Source organism: Colius striatus, chromosome Z, assembly GCF_028858725.1.
Source record: "Colius striatus isolate bColStr4 chromosome Z, bColStr4.1.hap1, whole genome shotgun sequence".
NCBI classification, from domain to species: domain Eukaryota; kingdom Metazoa; phylum Chordata; class Aves; order Coliiformes; family Coliidae; genus Colius; species Colius striatus.
The window spans coordinates 46,991,802-47,010,972 of NC_084790.1; the positions used below are offsets into that span (position 1 = coordinate 46,991,802).

General features: G+C 37.9%; 1 protein-coding gene across 2 annotated transcripts in view; it reads left to right on the forward strand.

The window, feature by feature from the left end:
* ERBIN (erbb2 interacting protein) overlaps positions 1 to 19,171 on the forward strand; it is a 111,779-nt gene that overhangs the window by 40,366 nt on the left and 52,242 nt on the right. For both annotated transcript variants that reach the window (XM_062019577.1, XM_062019578.1), the window contains 2 exons: positions 9,857 to 10,054; positions 14,092 to 14,209. In XM_062019577.1, coding sequence (XP_061875561.1) covers positions 9,866 to 10,054; positions 14,092 to 14,209 — 307 coding nt within the window. In that variant the 5' untranslated portion in view covers positions 9,857 to 9,865. The remainder of the gene's footprint in view (positions 1 to 9,856; positions 10,055 to 14,091; positions 14,210 to 19,171) is intronic.

Below are 19,171 nucleotides of genomic sequence, written 5' to 3' on the forward strand. Positions count from 1 at the left end.
ATAGTGCCACTCAGATTGTGGAAATGCTACTAAACAGTGAGACTTCTGTGACTGTAATTTTGAGACTTACTACAAAATATCATTTTAAAACATAGAGAGTCTTCTGTATATTTATGTGGCATTGCTATGAACGTGGATATTTAGGAAGATATAGAAGCATATGCACATGGTTGCATTTGGCATACTTCTGTGTAGTCTACAAGGCTGGTAGGCTTGTGTGCTTTGGCATTCTCTATTGAGCTAAGCACCTGTGCTACTGCTGCTGTGCTGCCTCAGCTGTGCTCACCATCCTTACCATCAGGTTCTTTGCTTCCTGTGGGCAAATGACTATCAATGTCTCATCCTTTCACTTCCTCTGTCCTGTGCTGGTTCATCTCTTGTCATAAATGGAGGAATTAAGATGGTATCTCTTCCTTTCTTCTTGAATACATGTTGACAGTATGTGATACACAGCATTTACTTGTATGGTAGATCCAGACGTAATCCCTGGAAGAACTAAAGCCAAGGCATAAGCGGTTTAATACAGTTTTATACCTCTTCCAGAGGCTTACCATCTCTTAGTCTAGTTGCTCTGTGTATTTAATTTCCTTTGTTTTCTTTGTATGGAAATTCATGAACTTGTGGGGTTTTTTTTTCCATGGATCTTTTTCACAGCAACAGTGGAATAAAATGGAGTTATTTAATATAGAAATTAGTGGATTCTGAAAGCAAAGTGGTTCTGAAGTAGCTTGGGGCAGTTAGCTGCAGCAAATACCTGTGGTTATGATCTGTACAGTTGCTGTGTTTATTTCTACTGTATGTTTAAAAAAAAAATATATAATGGCTAAAGGGGGCCAGAATTCATTCCACTATCCTACAGAGATGTTTCATGTTCCCAGCTGTGTATTAACAAAGGTGACGACCACAAAAACCAAACATATCAATACCATAATATACAAGAATTCTTCAGCCACTTGAAAACATCAGTGTTGAAATATTGAGATATCAGTGTCATGGATTTTTAAAGTAAGTCTGTGGAGTTTTGAGAGACTCTTGCAATCATCTTTAAACTCCAGTTTCTCATAGTAAATTTCCTTGAATTTATATGGCGCTTTTTTTATTTAGGAAGGAGAAATGGGTGAGACTTGAGCATAGTGTTTTTAGAAATCAGTTTATTCCTCTTAATGTTTTCTTAGTAACACGATGAATACACACCCAAAGAATGTGCAATCAAGGCAAATGTCAGAAATGAAGCTCAGATCTAATGCTAATCTCAGCAGCATTGTTAATGGTATACAATTAAAGACTATTCTTCAGATGAACTATTCTGGTGGCACTTACTTGGATTGATTGACTGTTCAGATGGAAGTTAGTTTCTCAGGCTGCCTCAGAAAAAGAGCAGAAGGGAATGTGTGAAGACTAACTGTGTGTCTTGCTGTGTAATTATTATGTAGTGTTAATATGAAAAGTCAATCTAAATATTTAAAAGCACCAAAATTATAATTGTTTGGGTATATGAACAGTTTTAAATTTATTTTTTGTTGTAAACCTAATCTGTAATTTTTTTCATGCTCTGTTTTGCTAAAGATATTTCTGTAATAGATCTTGCCTTGAATTGTGAATCTGTACTCTCGTATGCCTTTGACTTACTGATGCTTTGGTCTTGGATTATAATTGTATTTAATATTACTGCATTTCAGTTAAAAGCTGTACCTGAAGTAGAATATTTTATTAAGGAGATATTTGCAAACAGGTTTTTTGCTGCTTTTCTCAGTTAAAAAAATACTACTTCTATTGTTTTGTTTTCATGAAGTCTGTCTGGTTTTGTCATTGCTAAGCTTTTGGCATGATAAAGGCCAAGTACTGACTGCTTTGTTGTACTGCTGCTTTTTTATAGTTCTAGAAATGAATACAAATAAATCCAAGCATTTCTTTTTATGTACTTGGGGTGGAGTTTACTTTTCATGGTAGCTCTTTGACTTTTTTTAGCATAGACAGTTTAGGTAAATTTCTATGCTGTGAAACTATTGTTGCAACACATACCCGGTTAGATAAGTTGTAGATTCAACAAAGCAGGAGAAAACTACTGTTGAATGAAGAAAATGTTGCCATCAACACCATTACAACTAAGTAAAGAGGTTTTATAAACCTTAAGCTTTAAAACTTAAGAGATTATGTAAACAACTTGTGAATATTTTGAAGCAAAATAAAAGTAGAAAATTAAAGTCTGGTTAAAAGGTACTTAATAGAATACCAGAAACAGGTAATTTAAGCATCTCAAGAATTCACACACAGTGTTGCTTTTCTGGGAGTTACCTGAAATTAATTTGCTGTCCTGACACTTGGAGGTGGGTGAATGTTTTTGTTTGTTTATGTTTTAGACTTTTGGGTATAGTCATTGAGAACTTGGAAAACAGTTAACCCCAAAGCTTTGACCTTGCTTACCAGCTTTGAGTTTTGTATTTCAAGAAGCTAGGAGTATCACAGGTTTAGCTTATATCCTAGAAGCTGTTGAATTAGTAGAACCAAAACTGATTTCTGCCCTCTCTGTTCTGTTTTCTCAAAAACATACAGCAAGCATCCTCATATTTTGCATTTAACAATTGGTTATTGTTTATATGTTCCTCTTGCCATTGTTATCATTCACCATTGTTTCATGAGGAAAGAGAAGAGTGTGGCCAGAAGGTCAAGGGAGGTTCTTCTCCCCCTCTACTCTGCCCTGGCGAGGCCTTATCTGGAGTCCCGTGTCCAGTTCTGGGCTTCTCAGCTCAAGACGGCAGAGAACTTCTGGAGAGAGTCCAGCGCAGGGCCACCAAGATGATCAGGGGACTGGAACATCTTTAATAAGACGAAAGACTGCGGGAACTGGGGCTGTTTAGTCTGGAGAGAAGAGGAGACTGAGGGGAGATCTTATTAACATTTAAAAATGTCTAAAAAGTGGGTGTCAGGAGGTTGGGACATCCCTCTTTTCTATAGTAGCTAACAACAGGACAAGGGGTAATGGGATAAAGCTGGAACACAAAAAGTTCCACTTAAATATAACAAAAAGCTATTTCACTGTTCAGGTGATGGAGCCCTGGCATAGGCTGCCCAGAGGGGTTGTGAAGTCTCCTTCCTTGGAGCTCTTCAAGACCCACCTGGACATGTCCCTGTGCGACCTGATCTAGGTGACCCTGCTTCTGCAGGGGGGTTGGACTAGATGATCTCTAAAGATCCCTTCCAACCCCTACCATTCTATGATTCTATTAATGCCTTTTGTTTCTTTTGCTATGAGTACAGTATCTGAGCAAATAACAGTGTAGGTTTTTTGGTGTGCCCTTCCTGCATGAGAATGTGCAGCTATGGATGCAGTTGAGCATTGTTTTCATACCAGAAGTGAGGAAACTCAGATTGTAGCTTTACATTAAAATGGTCAAATTATTCCAAAATCCCTTTTATTTCCTACCACTCCTTTTTCCTCCCCAATGTTTGCCAAGTGCATTCAGTGAAATAAATGACACAACCATTTCAATTTTGCAAGATACCTTTTTTTTTAATAGAAGAAACAGGAAGAAATAGGTTGGATGAGAGGAAGAAGGAAGTGAAAATACCTTAGCACTTGGCATTATCACCAGATGAAGCTTTGGCACCTCGACCAAGGAATGCCAATGCCACTTACAAAACAACAATCTCTTCACAGTATATACTATCTTTTCGTATTTAAGCTCCTTCTTAATGCCCTTCAGGTTTGAGTCATAGTTTCCTCTCCTAAAGGGAAAAAGAATTGCAGGAAAACATAAGGTAGGGTTTATAAGGTGTTGATAGCTATTTGTCAGATCAAGATGACTTCCATTCTTGTCCAAGAGGACTGGATTGATTTTTAGGGGAAGCCTCAACCGACTCAGAACACCATTCCCCTAATTCATGAGGTTATGTGCTGTCATTATCTGGATGAGATTTATCTAAATTGTGCTGTGAGTTTTCACAATCTAGCATCTTTCATCAACAAGCTAAATAGCTTGTGCCTTGGTATCTTCTGTGGTGCACGTTGCTGCTTTAGGAAGAAAAAACCCCTTGAACTTGTGTAAAGCTTCATTTCCTAGTGATTTTAAAATGTAGATGAAATTACAAATTATTTTGAGATTGTTTTGGTTTTTTTACTCGATTAAATACGATTCTAAACAAATAGTATTTCTTGCATAACTCTTGGTTTCAATGGAGTATATTGGGACTTCTGTCAGCCAAATAAGCCTTCTTCTTGTTGTCAGCTTGTATGTTTTGTTACATGCTCCTCAAAAGAATATTTCCCTTTCCTATGTTTATACATCCTAAGTTCCATAATTCTGAACTTGTTTCTAGGTAGTGGAGTAGGTTAAAAAGAACCTGACCAGATGGTTGGTTGTGCTTTTCTGTATAAGCATCAGATAACTGGTTTCATTTTCAGCTCTGCTGCTGATCTAACTAGTAAACACCCTATTGAAAGGCATGAGGGGAGGAAAAAGGGGCTTTCACCAGTTTTAGAGCATGAGCGGTCACATCCTGTTGGCATCAGACAGGAAATTTAAGGGACTAATGGTACTGTGAAACTATTGCTTTCACAGCAAATTAACAGAGATTTGGAACAAAATTACAGTGAACTTAAATTCTACTTGTGATATGCCTGAATTCAGAATTTTCAAAGAAATGTGATAACTCAGGGGGGCTGTGTGGGTTGGGTTTGGTTTGTTTTGAGGCTTTTTTGGTGTCTGGGTTTTTGGTTTGTTGTTTTGTGGGTTTTTTTATGTAATGCTCATTAAACCATAGTAGACATATAGTTAAATGAAAATGTCCTACAGGGTTCTGGCAGAGATGCAGATACTGTTGGGCTGCCAGGGAGCTGGATGACGAGAGTGTGCAGGGAATCATCCAAAAGTTTCAGGAAAGAGTAATATTTCACTGGATGATACTGTCTCTTCTGCATTATGTTTAGTGTGTATTCAAGGTGCTGTTGATCTTGCTTTCTTTTGTTAGTCATGATCTTTCAAATTGATGCTTTGCTCTCTGCTTCCAGTGATTTTATTCTATTCAGTAAAAATGAATACATTGTATTGGGTTTGCTGGGCAAGGTTTCCTTAGCAGGGAGGCTGCAGGTGTGGCTTCTATAAGAAGTTGCCAGAAGCTGCCCCCGTGTCAGATGGAGCCAGTTCCAGATGGCTGTGAGATGGTCCCGTCACTGGCCAAAGCCAGCAAGTCAGTCAGTGGTATCAGTAGTTCCTCTGTGGTATCATATTTGAGAAAATGTGAAAAACTGCTGCACTGCAGCTGCCAGGAGAGAAGAGTCAGAATATGTGAGAGTAACACCTCTGCAGACACCAAGGACAGTGAGGGAAGAACAGGGGAGGAGATGCTCCAGGCCCAGAGCAGAAATTCTCCTGCAGCCCATGGTGCAGCCCATGATGAGGTCCTGCCCCTGCAGCCATGGGGGAGCAGAGATCCACCTGCAGCCAGGGGAGGACTCCACAGTGGAGCAGGCAGATGCCCAAGGAAGGATGTGATCCCATGGGAAGCCTGCACTGTGGCAGGCTCCTGGCAGGACCCGTGACTCTGTGGAGAGAGGGGCTCATGTGGGAGCAGGCTTTCTGACAGAACTTACCACCCCATGGAGTACCCATGCTGGAGCCGTCTGTTCCTGAGGGACTGTACCCATGGAAAGGACACACAGTGGAATATTTTGTGAAGAATTGTAGCACTTACATTGAAGAAGTTTGTGAAAGACTCTATTCTGTGGGAGGGACTCCACACTGGAGCAGGGGAAGAGTGAAAAGAAAGGAGTGGCAGACACAATGTGTGATTGACTGATGTCATCATTTAAGCCCAGCCAGCAAGAAAGCAACATGCAGCTGCTCGCTCACTCCTCCCCCAGCATTGGAATGGGGAAAAGATAACAAAGGACCTCATACGTTGAGGCCAGGACAGGGAGGTATTGCTCACAAATTATCGTCACAGGCAATTGACTTGACTTGGGGAAGAAAACAAAATTGAGCTGATCCACCACCAATCAAAACCACAGTAGGATGATTATAAATACAACCAGATCTTAAAAATAACCTTTTTCCCACCCTTCTCTTCCCAGGCTCATCTCTGCTCCTATTTCTCTACCTTCTCCTCTTTCTGCAGTGCAGTGGCACAGGGAAGGGGAGTTGCTGTCAGTTTGTCACAGATTGTCTCTGCTGCTCCTTCTTCCTTCTTGGGACAGAGGACTCCTGACTATCTTTCTCTGCCCCAGCATGGGGTCTCTCCCGTGGGAGACAGTCCTCCATAAACCTCTCCAATGTGACTCTTTCCCATGTACAGCAGCTCCTCATTAACTACTCCAGTGTAGGTCCCATCTGCGGGCCACAGTCTTTCAGAAGCAGATTTGCTACAGCCCTGGCTTCCCACAGAATCATGGCCTTCTGCCAGCACAGTCACTTGTTCCAGTGTGGGATCCTCCACAGACTACTGAAAGATATCAGCTCCATTGTTGCCTTCCACAGGTTGCAGGGGACAGTTGCCACCTCACTGTGGGGTGCATGTGGGTCACTGCTCTGGTGCACCTTCCTCCCCTCTTTCCTTGCTGACCTTGAAGTCAACTTCTTCAAGCAGCTTATTACAGGGGCCACCAGCACAGCCCCTCTCCTGCTTCCAAAAGCACTGTAACACAAACCCAACACAACTGACTGCAATCCTCATTTCCACATCCCTCTGCACCTCTTGAAAATGCAATAGAGAAGTCAGAACTAATAGAGCAACTTGATGGCCAACTGGTAGCCAGCCAAGGTCAACCCACCAGGTGGACACAGTCCACTGTTGTTACTGTGTAGATCTGACATAATTATAGTCTTTGCTTTGCCATTGCTTCTTCAGTAGGTCTTTTTTTTCTTTGTTTCTGAGTATTGGTTAATTACACTTGTTACTCCCCTGGCTTTTAGCAGGTGTGAACCACTTGTGTCTGAGTGTCTGTATATATAATACAGATTGTGGAATAGTGGTGGTGTGAAATACTTGTGACTATCCTACCACATCCATTGCCTGGTATTGGCAGCCACATCTGTTGTAAAACATCAGTGCTAAGGAATTACTAGTCTATGTATAGCAGTAAAATTTGAATAAACCAGACAAATCTGAATTAAATCATGTTACATAGTTTCCTGTACTGAAATGCAACTGCCTTGGTTTGTTGTCATTTTTTAAACACTTATTATCACATGTATGCTCAAATTGATCAAATCAATGGATTTGGGGGAGGGCTATTATTACCTTTGGCTTGAGACATGAGCTGCCGGTGTAGATACTTGAGCTGACAAGATAACTGCAAGATACAACCCATCACTGTGATATACAGACATTTTTTTACTAATCCATATTGACAGTGCTGTGGATGTGGGTGATCTTTATAGAACCTTTGCCTCTACTGCTTAAAAAGCTGAAGATTTTCCTTATGAAATAAAGTAATAAGTTAGGAATATTAGATGTGTGGTTTGTGTTGTTTTAGGCCTTATGACTTTAGTTGCCTCAGAAACTTTTGAGACCTGAGAGGGCAATATATGTAATGCATGTTCTTTCTGAAGTATTTGAACAAAAACATAGTATATTACATCCTTATTTATATGAACAACATAGTGAACTTTTTCAAATTATGGAAACTAAAAAGTAATTCTCAGAACCTCAAATGACGTAACAAAACTAACTTATTGATGGCTGCAGTTAGTGTGATGTAGGTGTGTCATCCTCTGCCAGGCTTCTGGGATTCAACACACACATATAGTCCCTGCTTCTAGTCCTTGCTGTTTCCATGTCATGTGTTTTTCTGTCTCTGCTCCTTGTTGAAGAGACTGCTGTTGGTGTTTCTTTCCAAAGTGCTGGGTTTTCCCACAGCTCTGCAGATCTGTGAAACAATAGCAGAATGAGGCATTATTTCTTTTTATTAAAAGCTTTTTTCATTTGTAAATATTGGCTGTGGAATTCATTTTGAGTCTTGAGGTGTTGCCCCTGAGATGTGGGAGAAGGTATGGATAGCTCTGACCCAGGGAGCGTGTCAGCTTCTGTAGCATCTTCGGAATGTGGCCATGAGTGACTGGGGGATGTCATGCTGGAGCCTGTTGCTGTGAAAGAAGGAGGAGGAAGTTACACGGTCTATTTTGCTGACCATGTCATTCTTTGGAAACTTGGAAATTCCTGGCATAGAATTTGCAGTCTCTTGCATTGCAATACAGAGAAATATTTTGAATTTTAGATCATTTTTTATATAAATAGTATGACTGGAGTTTTATGGAGAAATGATAGGTGTTCTGGTAGATAATTGACTTGTAACAAAATCCTACCAACACTAGGAAGTCTTGACATTCCACTATACTAATGAAGAGTTGTTCTTTTTAATGGATGGATATAGAATCTCACTGTATCAAGTTCTGAGTGTAAATTTTACTTCTGTTCGTGAAAACACTGAAGTAGAGTAGTCCCTTCACTTATATAAATTAAACACATTGTCAAGTACTTGGCAGGCTAGCTGTTCACGGATGAAAATCTAAGCACAAAACTTCTTTTCCTGGTCTAGCTAAGAAGAGGAGTTTTACAGCCTGTGACTTCATATAGTGCAGTGGCCATAGTATTTTATTTTCTTCCTGAATTGCTAACATTCAACTGTCTAAAAGTTGAAGTACAGTTTGCTAAATGTGTCTGAAAGACTTGTTTGGCACTTGGAGAAGCAAATTTCCTGTCACCAATCCAGAAGTTGAAATACAGTTTCTACACTTCAAAGTACACGGTGACTTTTTTAAAAAAACAAATTTTAATTTAGGATGTTGGGAGTTTGAGTGAGAAAATAAATACTTGGCGCTCTTTTGGAAAATGATGTATTTTTAGACCAATTACATGAGGAAATAGAGCTTGTATGAATGTGTTGTCCATCTGTTTATGTCAGCCCTTTTTTAAGAATTGTTGAGTCTATTGCCTGATGGTAGCCAAACTTGAGGTGATGATTTGAAGGTGATTGTTTCTGAATTTTGGGGTCATTTGTTGGTAATTAAAGACACCTGAACTTGTGCTCTTGCTGAAGAGAAAAGAGGTAGAATATGGCTGACATGGCATCTAGTCTGCAGGTAGTTAGTTTGTGCTATTTAGGTTTGCTATCTCCAGCTGTGCAGGAGTATTGTTGAAGCCACAGGGAGTGGAGGGGACTGTTGTAGCAATGATTGAGTTTAAAGGAAGAAAGATACATTTTCATAGCAAGGTGAAGTTTCCTTAATTTCAGTGTGTACAGCAACATGTGCTGAAGCTTTCCGTACTGAATGGAGTTACAACTCTTGGAAATATTACCTTTTAAACTGTAGATGCAACAGTTGTTAGGAACTACTCTGATTCTCATTGTTGTAGTCTGTCTTTAAATGAGGGATGTGAAATTAAGGTACATGAATCTAAGCTTATTCATCTTCAGAATAACCCTAACTTTCCTATAGCTACATTTTAATGCTCTGTAGAGGGTAGATTTTATTACATTAAGAAAAAGTATCATACTAGTAACCTCTGTAAAGGCAGGGATAAGCTGTTTTGTAAAAAACAGAACTGACACTTCAGACCTGCTGCTTCAAAATTCACTGCAATGTAGGACTGTGCTAGTGGGTAACAAATTACAGGCTAAATTTTGGGCTTCTGTAGGTGTTGTGGCCTCGTTTAATACAACTACTGATCTGATGTGCTTAAAAGAAAATAAGTACTCTTTCTCCTCCCTCTCTCTCATATATGTGTATACACTCACACATGTGCAGATGTATATACGCTTCTTTAAGTATTTAGCACACAGTGGAAGTTGGAGAAGCTGCCCATGTGAGTATATCTGAAGTTGTCTTGGTTTGTATATCAACCAATTTCTGTTTTTCAGTGCCTGAAAATGACAACGAAGCGGAATTTGTTTGTGCGGCTGGTGCCATGCCGCTGTCTGCGGGGAGAGGAGGAAACGGTCACTACACTTGATTATTCTCACTGCAGCCTGGAGCAGGTGCCTAAGGAGATTTTTACTTTTGAAAAGACCTTGGAAGAACTCTATTTAGATGCTAATCAGATTGAAGAGCTTCCAAAGGTATGTTGGGTGATTTTCTTTTTAGTTACACTTATTAACTCTGTTACTTCATCAACATTATGGAAGTAGATGGTGTCTGGCTTCCCACTACAGCTTTTAGGGTTCAGGTCACTGAATATTTTTAAGTAAATGTTGGCCCCATAAGAAGCAGCTGTGGTAGAAGGAGTGTTTATCCATTCCAGCTTGACTACTTTGGAGCATGAATTGAGGTACAGCTGCTTCAGTAGCTCATCTACCCCAAGGAAGGTAACAGGATAGAAGAGGCTAGCTAATTTATTTCTGTGCCAGTGTCTGCTGAAACTGACTAACTGTGTTCAACAACTTGCAGCATTATTTTCAATCTGATAACACACAAGTTTAGAAGAGGCAAAATTAATGTCTTGTTCAGATCTCAGTGACCACAAAAGATAGCTACAATCCAAAATATCTTTCACTTTAGTCCTGCTTTTGTGTCTCTGAAGAGACTTTCTGGAAGTATCTCAAATTACTTAAGCTCAAAAGCTAGAGGGCTGGAGTACTACTTTGATTACACCTTTTTTATAAAAATTGATGTTTATTGTTTCTTTCAGAATCTGAAGACAAACTACATGCTGAATTAGCAGTATGCTGGAGAAAAGAATGAAATTTTTTGCTAGTGAGGCTTTTGAGAAGTACAAAGTGATCATTGCAATAGCTTTTTTTACATTACTGGGTCCTACCTTGGTGGAATGAAAAAACTTAGATGACATGTATAACAATTGAAGTTTTGTCACAATTGTGTACAAGCCTTACCTGTCAAGCAGGACAACTATAGAATGCTTTGTTAGATTTTTGAGAGTGTACTCTAATCACTTCAGGCTTTGCTGTTACAGATTTTTTGAAAGTTAAATAAAACAGATAAAGGCGTTGAACCAATTTTAGGATAGTAACTTGGCAGTTACCAAAAGCCCTGAATTTCAGAAAAGCTATCTTAAACCAGCTGAGTGCTGTTGAAAATCTAACCTTAAATGCCTTCTAAGAAGCCATCAATGATCTTTACTTTAGAGTTAGTCAGTTTAGGTTTCAGTAGCTTACTTTTTAAAGACTTTGTATCAGCCTTTGAGGATTTTTTTTTTTTAATGGATTATTTCAGAACTTCATTCCTGTCTTATTCTTGGAGAAGAATAAAATTGAATTCTTAAACAGAATAAGTGCCCTTCTTAACCAAAAACCAGGAAATTTTCTTAACCCTTCTTGCATTAAATTACGATTTCCGAAATAATAGCTGGCTAAACAACATCTTCCTCCAAAATTCATAATTATCTAAAAAATTGTTTTAATAAAGAAAGACTGTACTGTAGCAGCCCAATGGATGCATGTTGGTGTTTTAGACCAGAAGAAGCAATTAGTTGGCATTGGCTTCTTTTTCTGTTATGTGACACTATATTTTTATAATTAGTTAGTTCCTTACGTGAAGTCTAATTTTGATAACTGAGTAAACTGAAGAGCAGGGCAGTCTACCACTTGTCTTGGACTAGTACAAGATTAAATTATTCACACGACTAGAAAAAATGCTTAAACATTTGTGTTGTTCCTTTTTACTTTTCTTTGATGAACTGCAGGGATGTCTAATAGCCTACACTTGCTTCCTGTTAATGTGTATGTACGTTGTAGTAAGTCACTCTCATGGGCTTACTCTGGAGAAGCGAAGTAAGCAATATTTTCAGCTTCAGTGCTCATTTTTTACTACTTTTCAATTTAGGAAAAAAACCTTAAACCTCACATACACGTTTAAATACTCTAAAGGGAGTAGTGGAAATATAATAGAAACTGTAATCCTAAAGCTATCCATAGATCTGTAAGGTAAGATGTGTAATGTTTGAAATGATCCCGGGCAATTTGGAGACAGAATTTCAAGCTTGTGTATGCCTTTTACCTTAAGTTTTATTTAGTCTTTTAAAGTGCTTCTAATTAAGCCATCTCCGATGAAGGGTGTGGTACTCATTAGGCTGCCTCCTGCTTGCTGAAGTCTGGTTGAGAAATTCCCACTCCTCCCCTTTCTCTGTTCCCCTAATGGTATGTTCCTATCTCTGTTTTGAAATCTGCTGCCCTTTTTGTGCCACAACACAATTGGTTTGGGGCTGTCCTGTCAACCTGATAACTGAAATGGCCTGTCAGTGTGTGGCTTTTTATTTTGGCCATGTTTTTTAATCCTAATAATCTTCAGTCTTTTCAGAAGTCCATCATACTCCAAATATCCACTCTTACACAATATAGCTCCTTAATTTAGTTGAGTGGCTGAGGGAGCAGCATGGGCTAACTGCAGCCAAGAGAAAGGTGGTGGTAGAGACGGACTTTGCTTTACGTGAAGTGCTGGTGTGTAGTCTATTTCAAAAGTGACTGGGAATTTGAAATGCTTTTATCTTGTGTGCGAAGTCACATCCAAAAAGGTACCTTGTTTATCCCAAGTGCCACAGCATGCATTTGAGCCAGAGTGCTCTAAATGTAGCAGTTTTAGTTTTCCCTCTCAATTTACTGGTTGGAAGAAACTGGAATTCTGAAGTAAAATAGTCCTTAATTGCATGAATTTTGATGTTCACTAACATCAATGTGTTTGAATTGATTACTGAATATGCAAACATGAAAAAATAACAGAAGGAATAACTACAAATTCGGCACCATAAAGAACTCTACTCCCCACAGGTTTCATTTAGGGATCTTTTGATTCCTTATGCTGCATTTGCTTTCACCTGGCTAATCAGGAAAATTTCTAATGATTCCAAGAGTCCAGGTAAATATTTTCAGGGATAAGTTCTGAAATAAAGGAATGGCTTCCAAAACACATTTGGCTTATCTAAGCTCTCCTTCCTACATAATATCTTCAGTACCTTGTAGCTTTTGAAAGCATTAGTGATATCAGCTAGTTGAAACAGGTGCACATTTCTGAGGCACTGGAAACATCAGTAGGCAAGTTAAAGCTCATTGCTCAAACTGTCTTGCTAATCTATGTCTGTATTTTTCTGGGGTGGTATATGCACATGCAATGTGAATGGGGCTTGTTCAAGAGTCATGGGTTGAATTAATGGCCTTGTGATTGAGAGAGAATTGGGAAATTTTGATTGAACTAAGCCCATTGCTACTGGAATAGGTTTTTTAAGTCATAGTACACGTGGTTTTGTATGATCTTTTCTCAGAATTCCTAAAGAAAAGGATATTAAGTTGAGGTATTTATGAATGATCTCATCTAAAATTACCGGGAAACGAATATTCACAATAAATTGTTCACTTTTTCAGCTATTTTTTAGAGATATTTATTTTATACTATCTGTAAGCTTCCCATATACCATTTTTTAACATTACAACAGTATTATTTGCTTTGTTTTGTTAATTTGTAAAGCTTTTGGGTAAGAATCTGAAGGTACTTTGCATATAGGAAGACTTCTGGCTCTGAGATTCTATTTTATACAAATTATAATGCCTGTATGCAAAAAGCTATACAGTTTTCTATATCCTTAGATCAAGCTTTCACTAGTTTTCATAATTTTGTTAAATTTTTGTGTATTGGGGCTAGAAAATGTGGAAGGAAAAGAAGGATATTGTAAGATATAACAGAATGAAATTTAAACTTTTAAGAGAACATTAGTACCTACTCAAATCCTGTGTTCTAGAACTATTTGACTTTTAAAAAAATGCATCTATCAACTCTTTTTCTTTTTTGAAGAAACTGTATTTACCTCTGGGGTATCACATGGCATGCCTATTATGCAGAACATTTTGAAATGTTTGTGTGTAACTAAAGGTCAGAATTTCAGGGGTCCTGGAAGAAATTTGTGGGAAGTTAAGCACAGCTGCTGGCTTCTTGTGAACACTCGCAGATTTTTTTTTTTTTTTTTTTCTCCCTAAGCACTGTAAATTTAGTCAATTTTCAATATAACTAGTTAAAAGAACTTTTGTCAAAGACAGTAAATAATCTGGCCATTAAACAATGAGGTCTGAAGTTTAAAGGGATTAAAACCAAAAGCTATGTAGAGGGAACTAACACTAAGTCACATTCTTTTTTTTTTTCTCTGTTTCAATAGCAACTCTTTAACTGTCAGTCTCTGCACAAGCTGAGTTTGCCAGACAATGATCTAACCACGTTGCCAGCATCCATTGCAAATCTCATTAATCTCAGGGAACTGGATGTCAGCAAGAATGGTAAGTCACTTGACTTATTTTGTTGAGGGTAACTAAAAGGCACATCAGCATTGACAGTACAAAGTCACTAGTGAAAATAATTTCTAGAAGCTCTCCAGCTAGTAAATTTTAAGTTATTACTCTAAATCACTGCTTAACATAAAAGATGCTCTTTTATGGTCTGATTGTGATATGAAATCCTATCTCTTAGATTGATTGGTTTGTACTTTGAAATTCATTACTGAGAACTGATCTTGTGAGGTATTTTGTATTCTCTCAAAATGCATATGCGCAAATTTGTTACTTATATTGGCTTTCTTCATGCTTCTCTATACTGAAAAGTGTTTGCAAAACAATATGTAACATTTTGTTTAATATGAAAATTGTCTTCAGTTTATTTTCATGAACTATCAGGAAGTTACAGTAGGACTCGGCTGCTTTGCTGTCATGTTCCGGAGATGATAACCTCTGCACGGGGAAAAATGTCTATGGACAGTGATTGCTTCACTTGTCTGACTTATTAATAATCTATCATTCTGAATCTGCCTTCTATAACTTATGAAACATCAGTCATGTATTGAGTACATGGGAGTTTATTAACAGTACTACTTGTGCAATATAGGATATGTGTGCAACTGTGAGGAAACTGAAATAACTTGTATTGTTCTCAGACTTAGTGGTCTGGCTTAATTGAGAGGAAAAAAAACTTAGTCATGCTAATTAATGAGGATATGATACTATTGTCTTAATAGTTCAGAGTGAAGTAAGAGGACCTCTCCTTGAAGTCTTTGAAAATAAGAATTACAGAAATACCTAAAATATTTTCTCATATAAATCTATGGTTTTATTTGGACAGCTTGCAAATTGTGACTCTAGAAAGCTAAGTGGATTCTGCTTTATTAAGCAAGTACTCCAGTTATTGAGGGCTTGGCATTCTCCTTGGTTGTCCATTGTAGCCCAGTTTGTACTTAAACTGTTACTTTATTATTTCTGCTTAATCAACACAGCATTTAGTATGATAAATTGGCCTAATTGTCACTGCTCTGTTCCTAGCACAAGTGGATTAATAGTCTTTCTTAAAGAACACTGGTTTTAAACTTGTCATGATGACACATAACCGAGAAGGAATCATCTTGTCCTAGACTGAACTGTTGAAAGGATTAACTGTTTCCAACAGAAGTTCACAATGCAGAAGGCTTAAAAGTAGCAAAAATGCTTTTGAGTTCTTGGGCTGGCAAATTCCTTAGCTTATGTGCGTAATAAGCAGCTGGCGACTTACCAGCTAGAGAGTTACTTGTCTGTCCAAAATGGCATAACCTTTAGCTAAGCCTTCAGAGAGCTGCTGAAAAAGTACTTGTTCCTCTGAGACATGTCGAGAATTTAAGGTGGCAGTAGCTGAATGAAACGTTATCCCAGTAAACTGTGAAGCTCTGTTTTCTAGGGGTTGTTTTGTTTTGGTTTTACCTCCTTTCAGAGAAACAACTGGACACAAGCTTATTTAAGCTGTTATCATGTGTGTGTTATCAATGTTATCACAGTTTAGATAGCTTCTGTGCCTGGCGTTGCACATCAAAAATAGTTCTAAAGGCACATGCTTGTTTACTTGGGACATCTTGTCCCCCATTATTCCTGAAAGCTCTGTAAAAGTAAAAAAAACAAACCAGATTCCCTGTTTTTCCCTGTTAGGTAAGGTAAGAAATAGTGTTATTTCTTTTGTCATAAATTTGGTATTATTTAAGACTTCAGTTTGTCCTCTCTAGTGCCTTTCCCTTTCTATTTCCCTATACACTGTTGCAACCTCAGAACACATTTCTCTTGATAAATTGCAAGCCTCTTCTCTTTGTATCTGCGTTTCTTGTGATAAGAGTTTATTGCTTAGTTATGCACTGTCTGCAATTGTTCCAATGTGTATCTATAATAGAACAAAATATTTTACCAAGGCTAGCAAAACCGATCACAGTTTCCAATTCTTCCTTTTTCTTGGTTAGATATTGCAATAATACATTGTGGAAACAGTGGAGCTTGTGAGAGGCAGAGAGTCTGCTTTCCCTTAATTTGTTGAAGGACAAAATTACTGGAGGTTAATCACTGATCTTAGTGCAGGATGATTAGATATGCCAAATTCTGAAATTCTGTGTTTTTCTTGTAGTATCAAGATACCATTGTTCCTGATGTGGAAGGGGCCAAATCATGGCATGCTGATGCCTTTAGATCAAATATGCATTTAGTTTTAAAAGGTGCATTTTAGAAGGGTAGTTGCTTAGACTTTAGTTTTCAAATACAAGTGTGCATGAACTATGATAGGATTTTCATTTAAGGTGAAACAGCTCAACGAAACTGTTTGTGGCATAGGTGTAATAGAAAGTATTGACCACAGAGCAGCGTTTTATTTTCTAAAGAGCTGATAAAGAAAGGAAGAATGAAGCTTCAGTTTTAAAACGTGTTCAAGTTTCCCAATGAATTGCAGTCTGGCTCACAGAGGGAGACCTGTTGCACAGGAGACCATCCAGCTTTACCAGTAGGACTATGTAAATGTATATGCATAATATTTGGCATTTAGATGAAAGATCAAAGATACAGAAATCCTTCAAGATTTGTTACATAAAAGGTATTAGTCCAAGAAAGCATTCTTTGTGATGTTCTAATAACTCATAAAAGGTCTTGCCTTTCTTACTTCAGGTTTAAATGTGTCCATTATATACAATATATTGAAATGTACAACAAAGACACAGCAAATGTGCAAATTCTAGGTGGACCTGCATCTGCAGGGGGGTTGGACTGGATGCTCTCTAAAGGTCCCTTCCAACTCTACCATTCTATGATTCTATTTAATTAGAACAAGGATTCGTCTGTTCTGGTGTTCTGTCTGCAACAGTGACCAAAAGCAGAAGCCTAAGATTTAGTGAAGTGCACAAAGCCAGGAGACGTGCATGTTTCCCTGGATGCTACCGGTGTCCAGGACCTTCTGTTATTATTTACGTTCTATATTATTCAGACCTTTGTAGAATTAAATAATAATAATAGAAAATAACTAGCAAGACCAAAAGTAAGTATCTCTTCAGTAGTTTCTTAGTTCTTCAGGATTTTTCACAGCATTTTACAGCAAATTTAAACATGTCAACTTGTCAGCCTGTTGCAAGGAATCTTCATGGAAAAATATACAAGCTAAACCCAAGAAAACAAATACACACACCCCTACAGGCATATCTGCCTATCAAATTATTGGAACTAATTTTAAAAAAGTTTTTTAGCAGATCCAAGTTTAGATCAAATATGTTTTCTCCAGTTTTTAAAAATCATCTGCTGATTTGGCAAACTAGCTTTAGTGTGCTGTGTGCCAGAAGTTGGAGAGTTGGAGAATGAGACTTCAGGAGAGTATCTCATCTTATGTTGCCCCTCTGGTACATTTAGGAATATGATTTTTCAAGGAATTGAGAATTATCCATGCTTAATAGGGAGACATCCAAGTTTTATTTTGCATGGGGAAAAGTGAGAGAGGAAGATTCAGAAGACAAAAAAATAATTTGCTGTGAATTCACCATTTCTCTGCATATACTGGGAGTGGTGGGGAGGAGCAGATGGGAGCAGAGGTTGTATATGAACCATGATAGTGGGGGGAAAAAAAAGATAATTGATCTGCTGACTTGCATCTGTAGCTTTGCTATAATATATCATGTGGATTTATCCAAGTGTGGGCAACTATTTTATTGCAAGTTCTCTATTCAGTTGTTTATAGTACTTTTTCTTAAATGTATTTAATGTCTTATTAAAGGTACTGAATGGGATCTGTCTCTGCAGAATAAAATGATCTCTGTGTGTAATAGGACATGAACAGAGTGTAACTTCAATGTAGTTAAGGTCTTCAGTGTGGAATTTGAGTGTACTTATCTGAAATTCTAAGTTTAATACAAATCTTTTCCAGAACTCACATTTGTACAACCCAGAAAAGGCATTGTGGAAGTAATTACAGGTTTGACCTGTAGATCTGTATGTGAAGGCAGAATGTACCTTTATTTTTATAGAGTGATGTGCTTTGAGTCATCATGCATCAACTGAAAGTGACGGGACAGACAGCACTGAATTTGCAGCCCAGGGTGGTAGGGGGAAAAAAACCGCAAAGCAGTGTTATGTGTTTGTTACAGTTCAGGTTCATGTTACTCTGGGAACTCAAGAACACTTCAGGCCCAAATTAGACATATTTGAAAATCATAGTAATTGTCCACAACAACATTAAGAACAAAACTATTCCCTACAACTTTCTTGGTGTCCCACATTTTGTAGTTTTACCTTGCCTTGGCATATTCAGTTTCATGTAAATGTCAGACATGTCTTCAAGAAGTAGGATTATTTGCTATCCTTTTTCTTTCCTTTTTTTCAGAGAAAATACGTTTAGGAACTTGTCTGACTGCTGACGCTCCTCCTTTACATTGTGTAAGCAATGTGGCCTAGAGATACCTTACTCTAAAAACCGAATTTCAGGCAAACAGATCAAGGATGAATGCCTGGAAGACTCTACTGGGCTTACTGGAATATACTAACTGTGCCACTTTATGTGTATAAAAGAAATAAAACACCAAAACCCACAAAACCTCCCACTAATCTGTCATCTTTTGTCTGTTTGCATCATCTGATCATTTAGTGGCGCAGTTATTGCTGTTAGTAAAAGTGATGAGGAGGCATTACCCACCTATACAGATCAGGAAGCTAACATAAAATAAAAAATAGGATTAATTACTGTCTGAACCTCATAGAATTGGCATGAGTTTTTAGCTTTCATATGGGAAACGTTACATTTTGAATTTCACAAGTAGTCTCAAACAGAAAATTTTAGAAATATTGAACTTGACTTAGACTTGTAATGGGTTCAAAGCCATAAAGAAGCAGTTTACAACATAATGCTGGTTTTTCCACGTGTGGACACTTAATCTGCAAAAGAGTCTTTTGTCTTAACTAAGTATTTTAGGTATATAGTTAAGTGCCCAC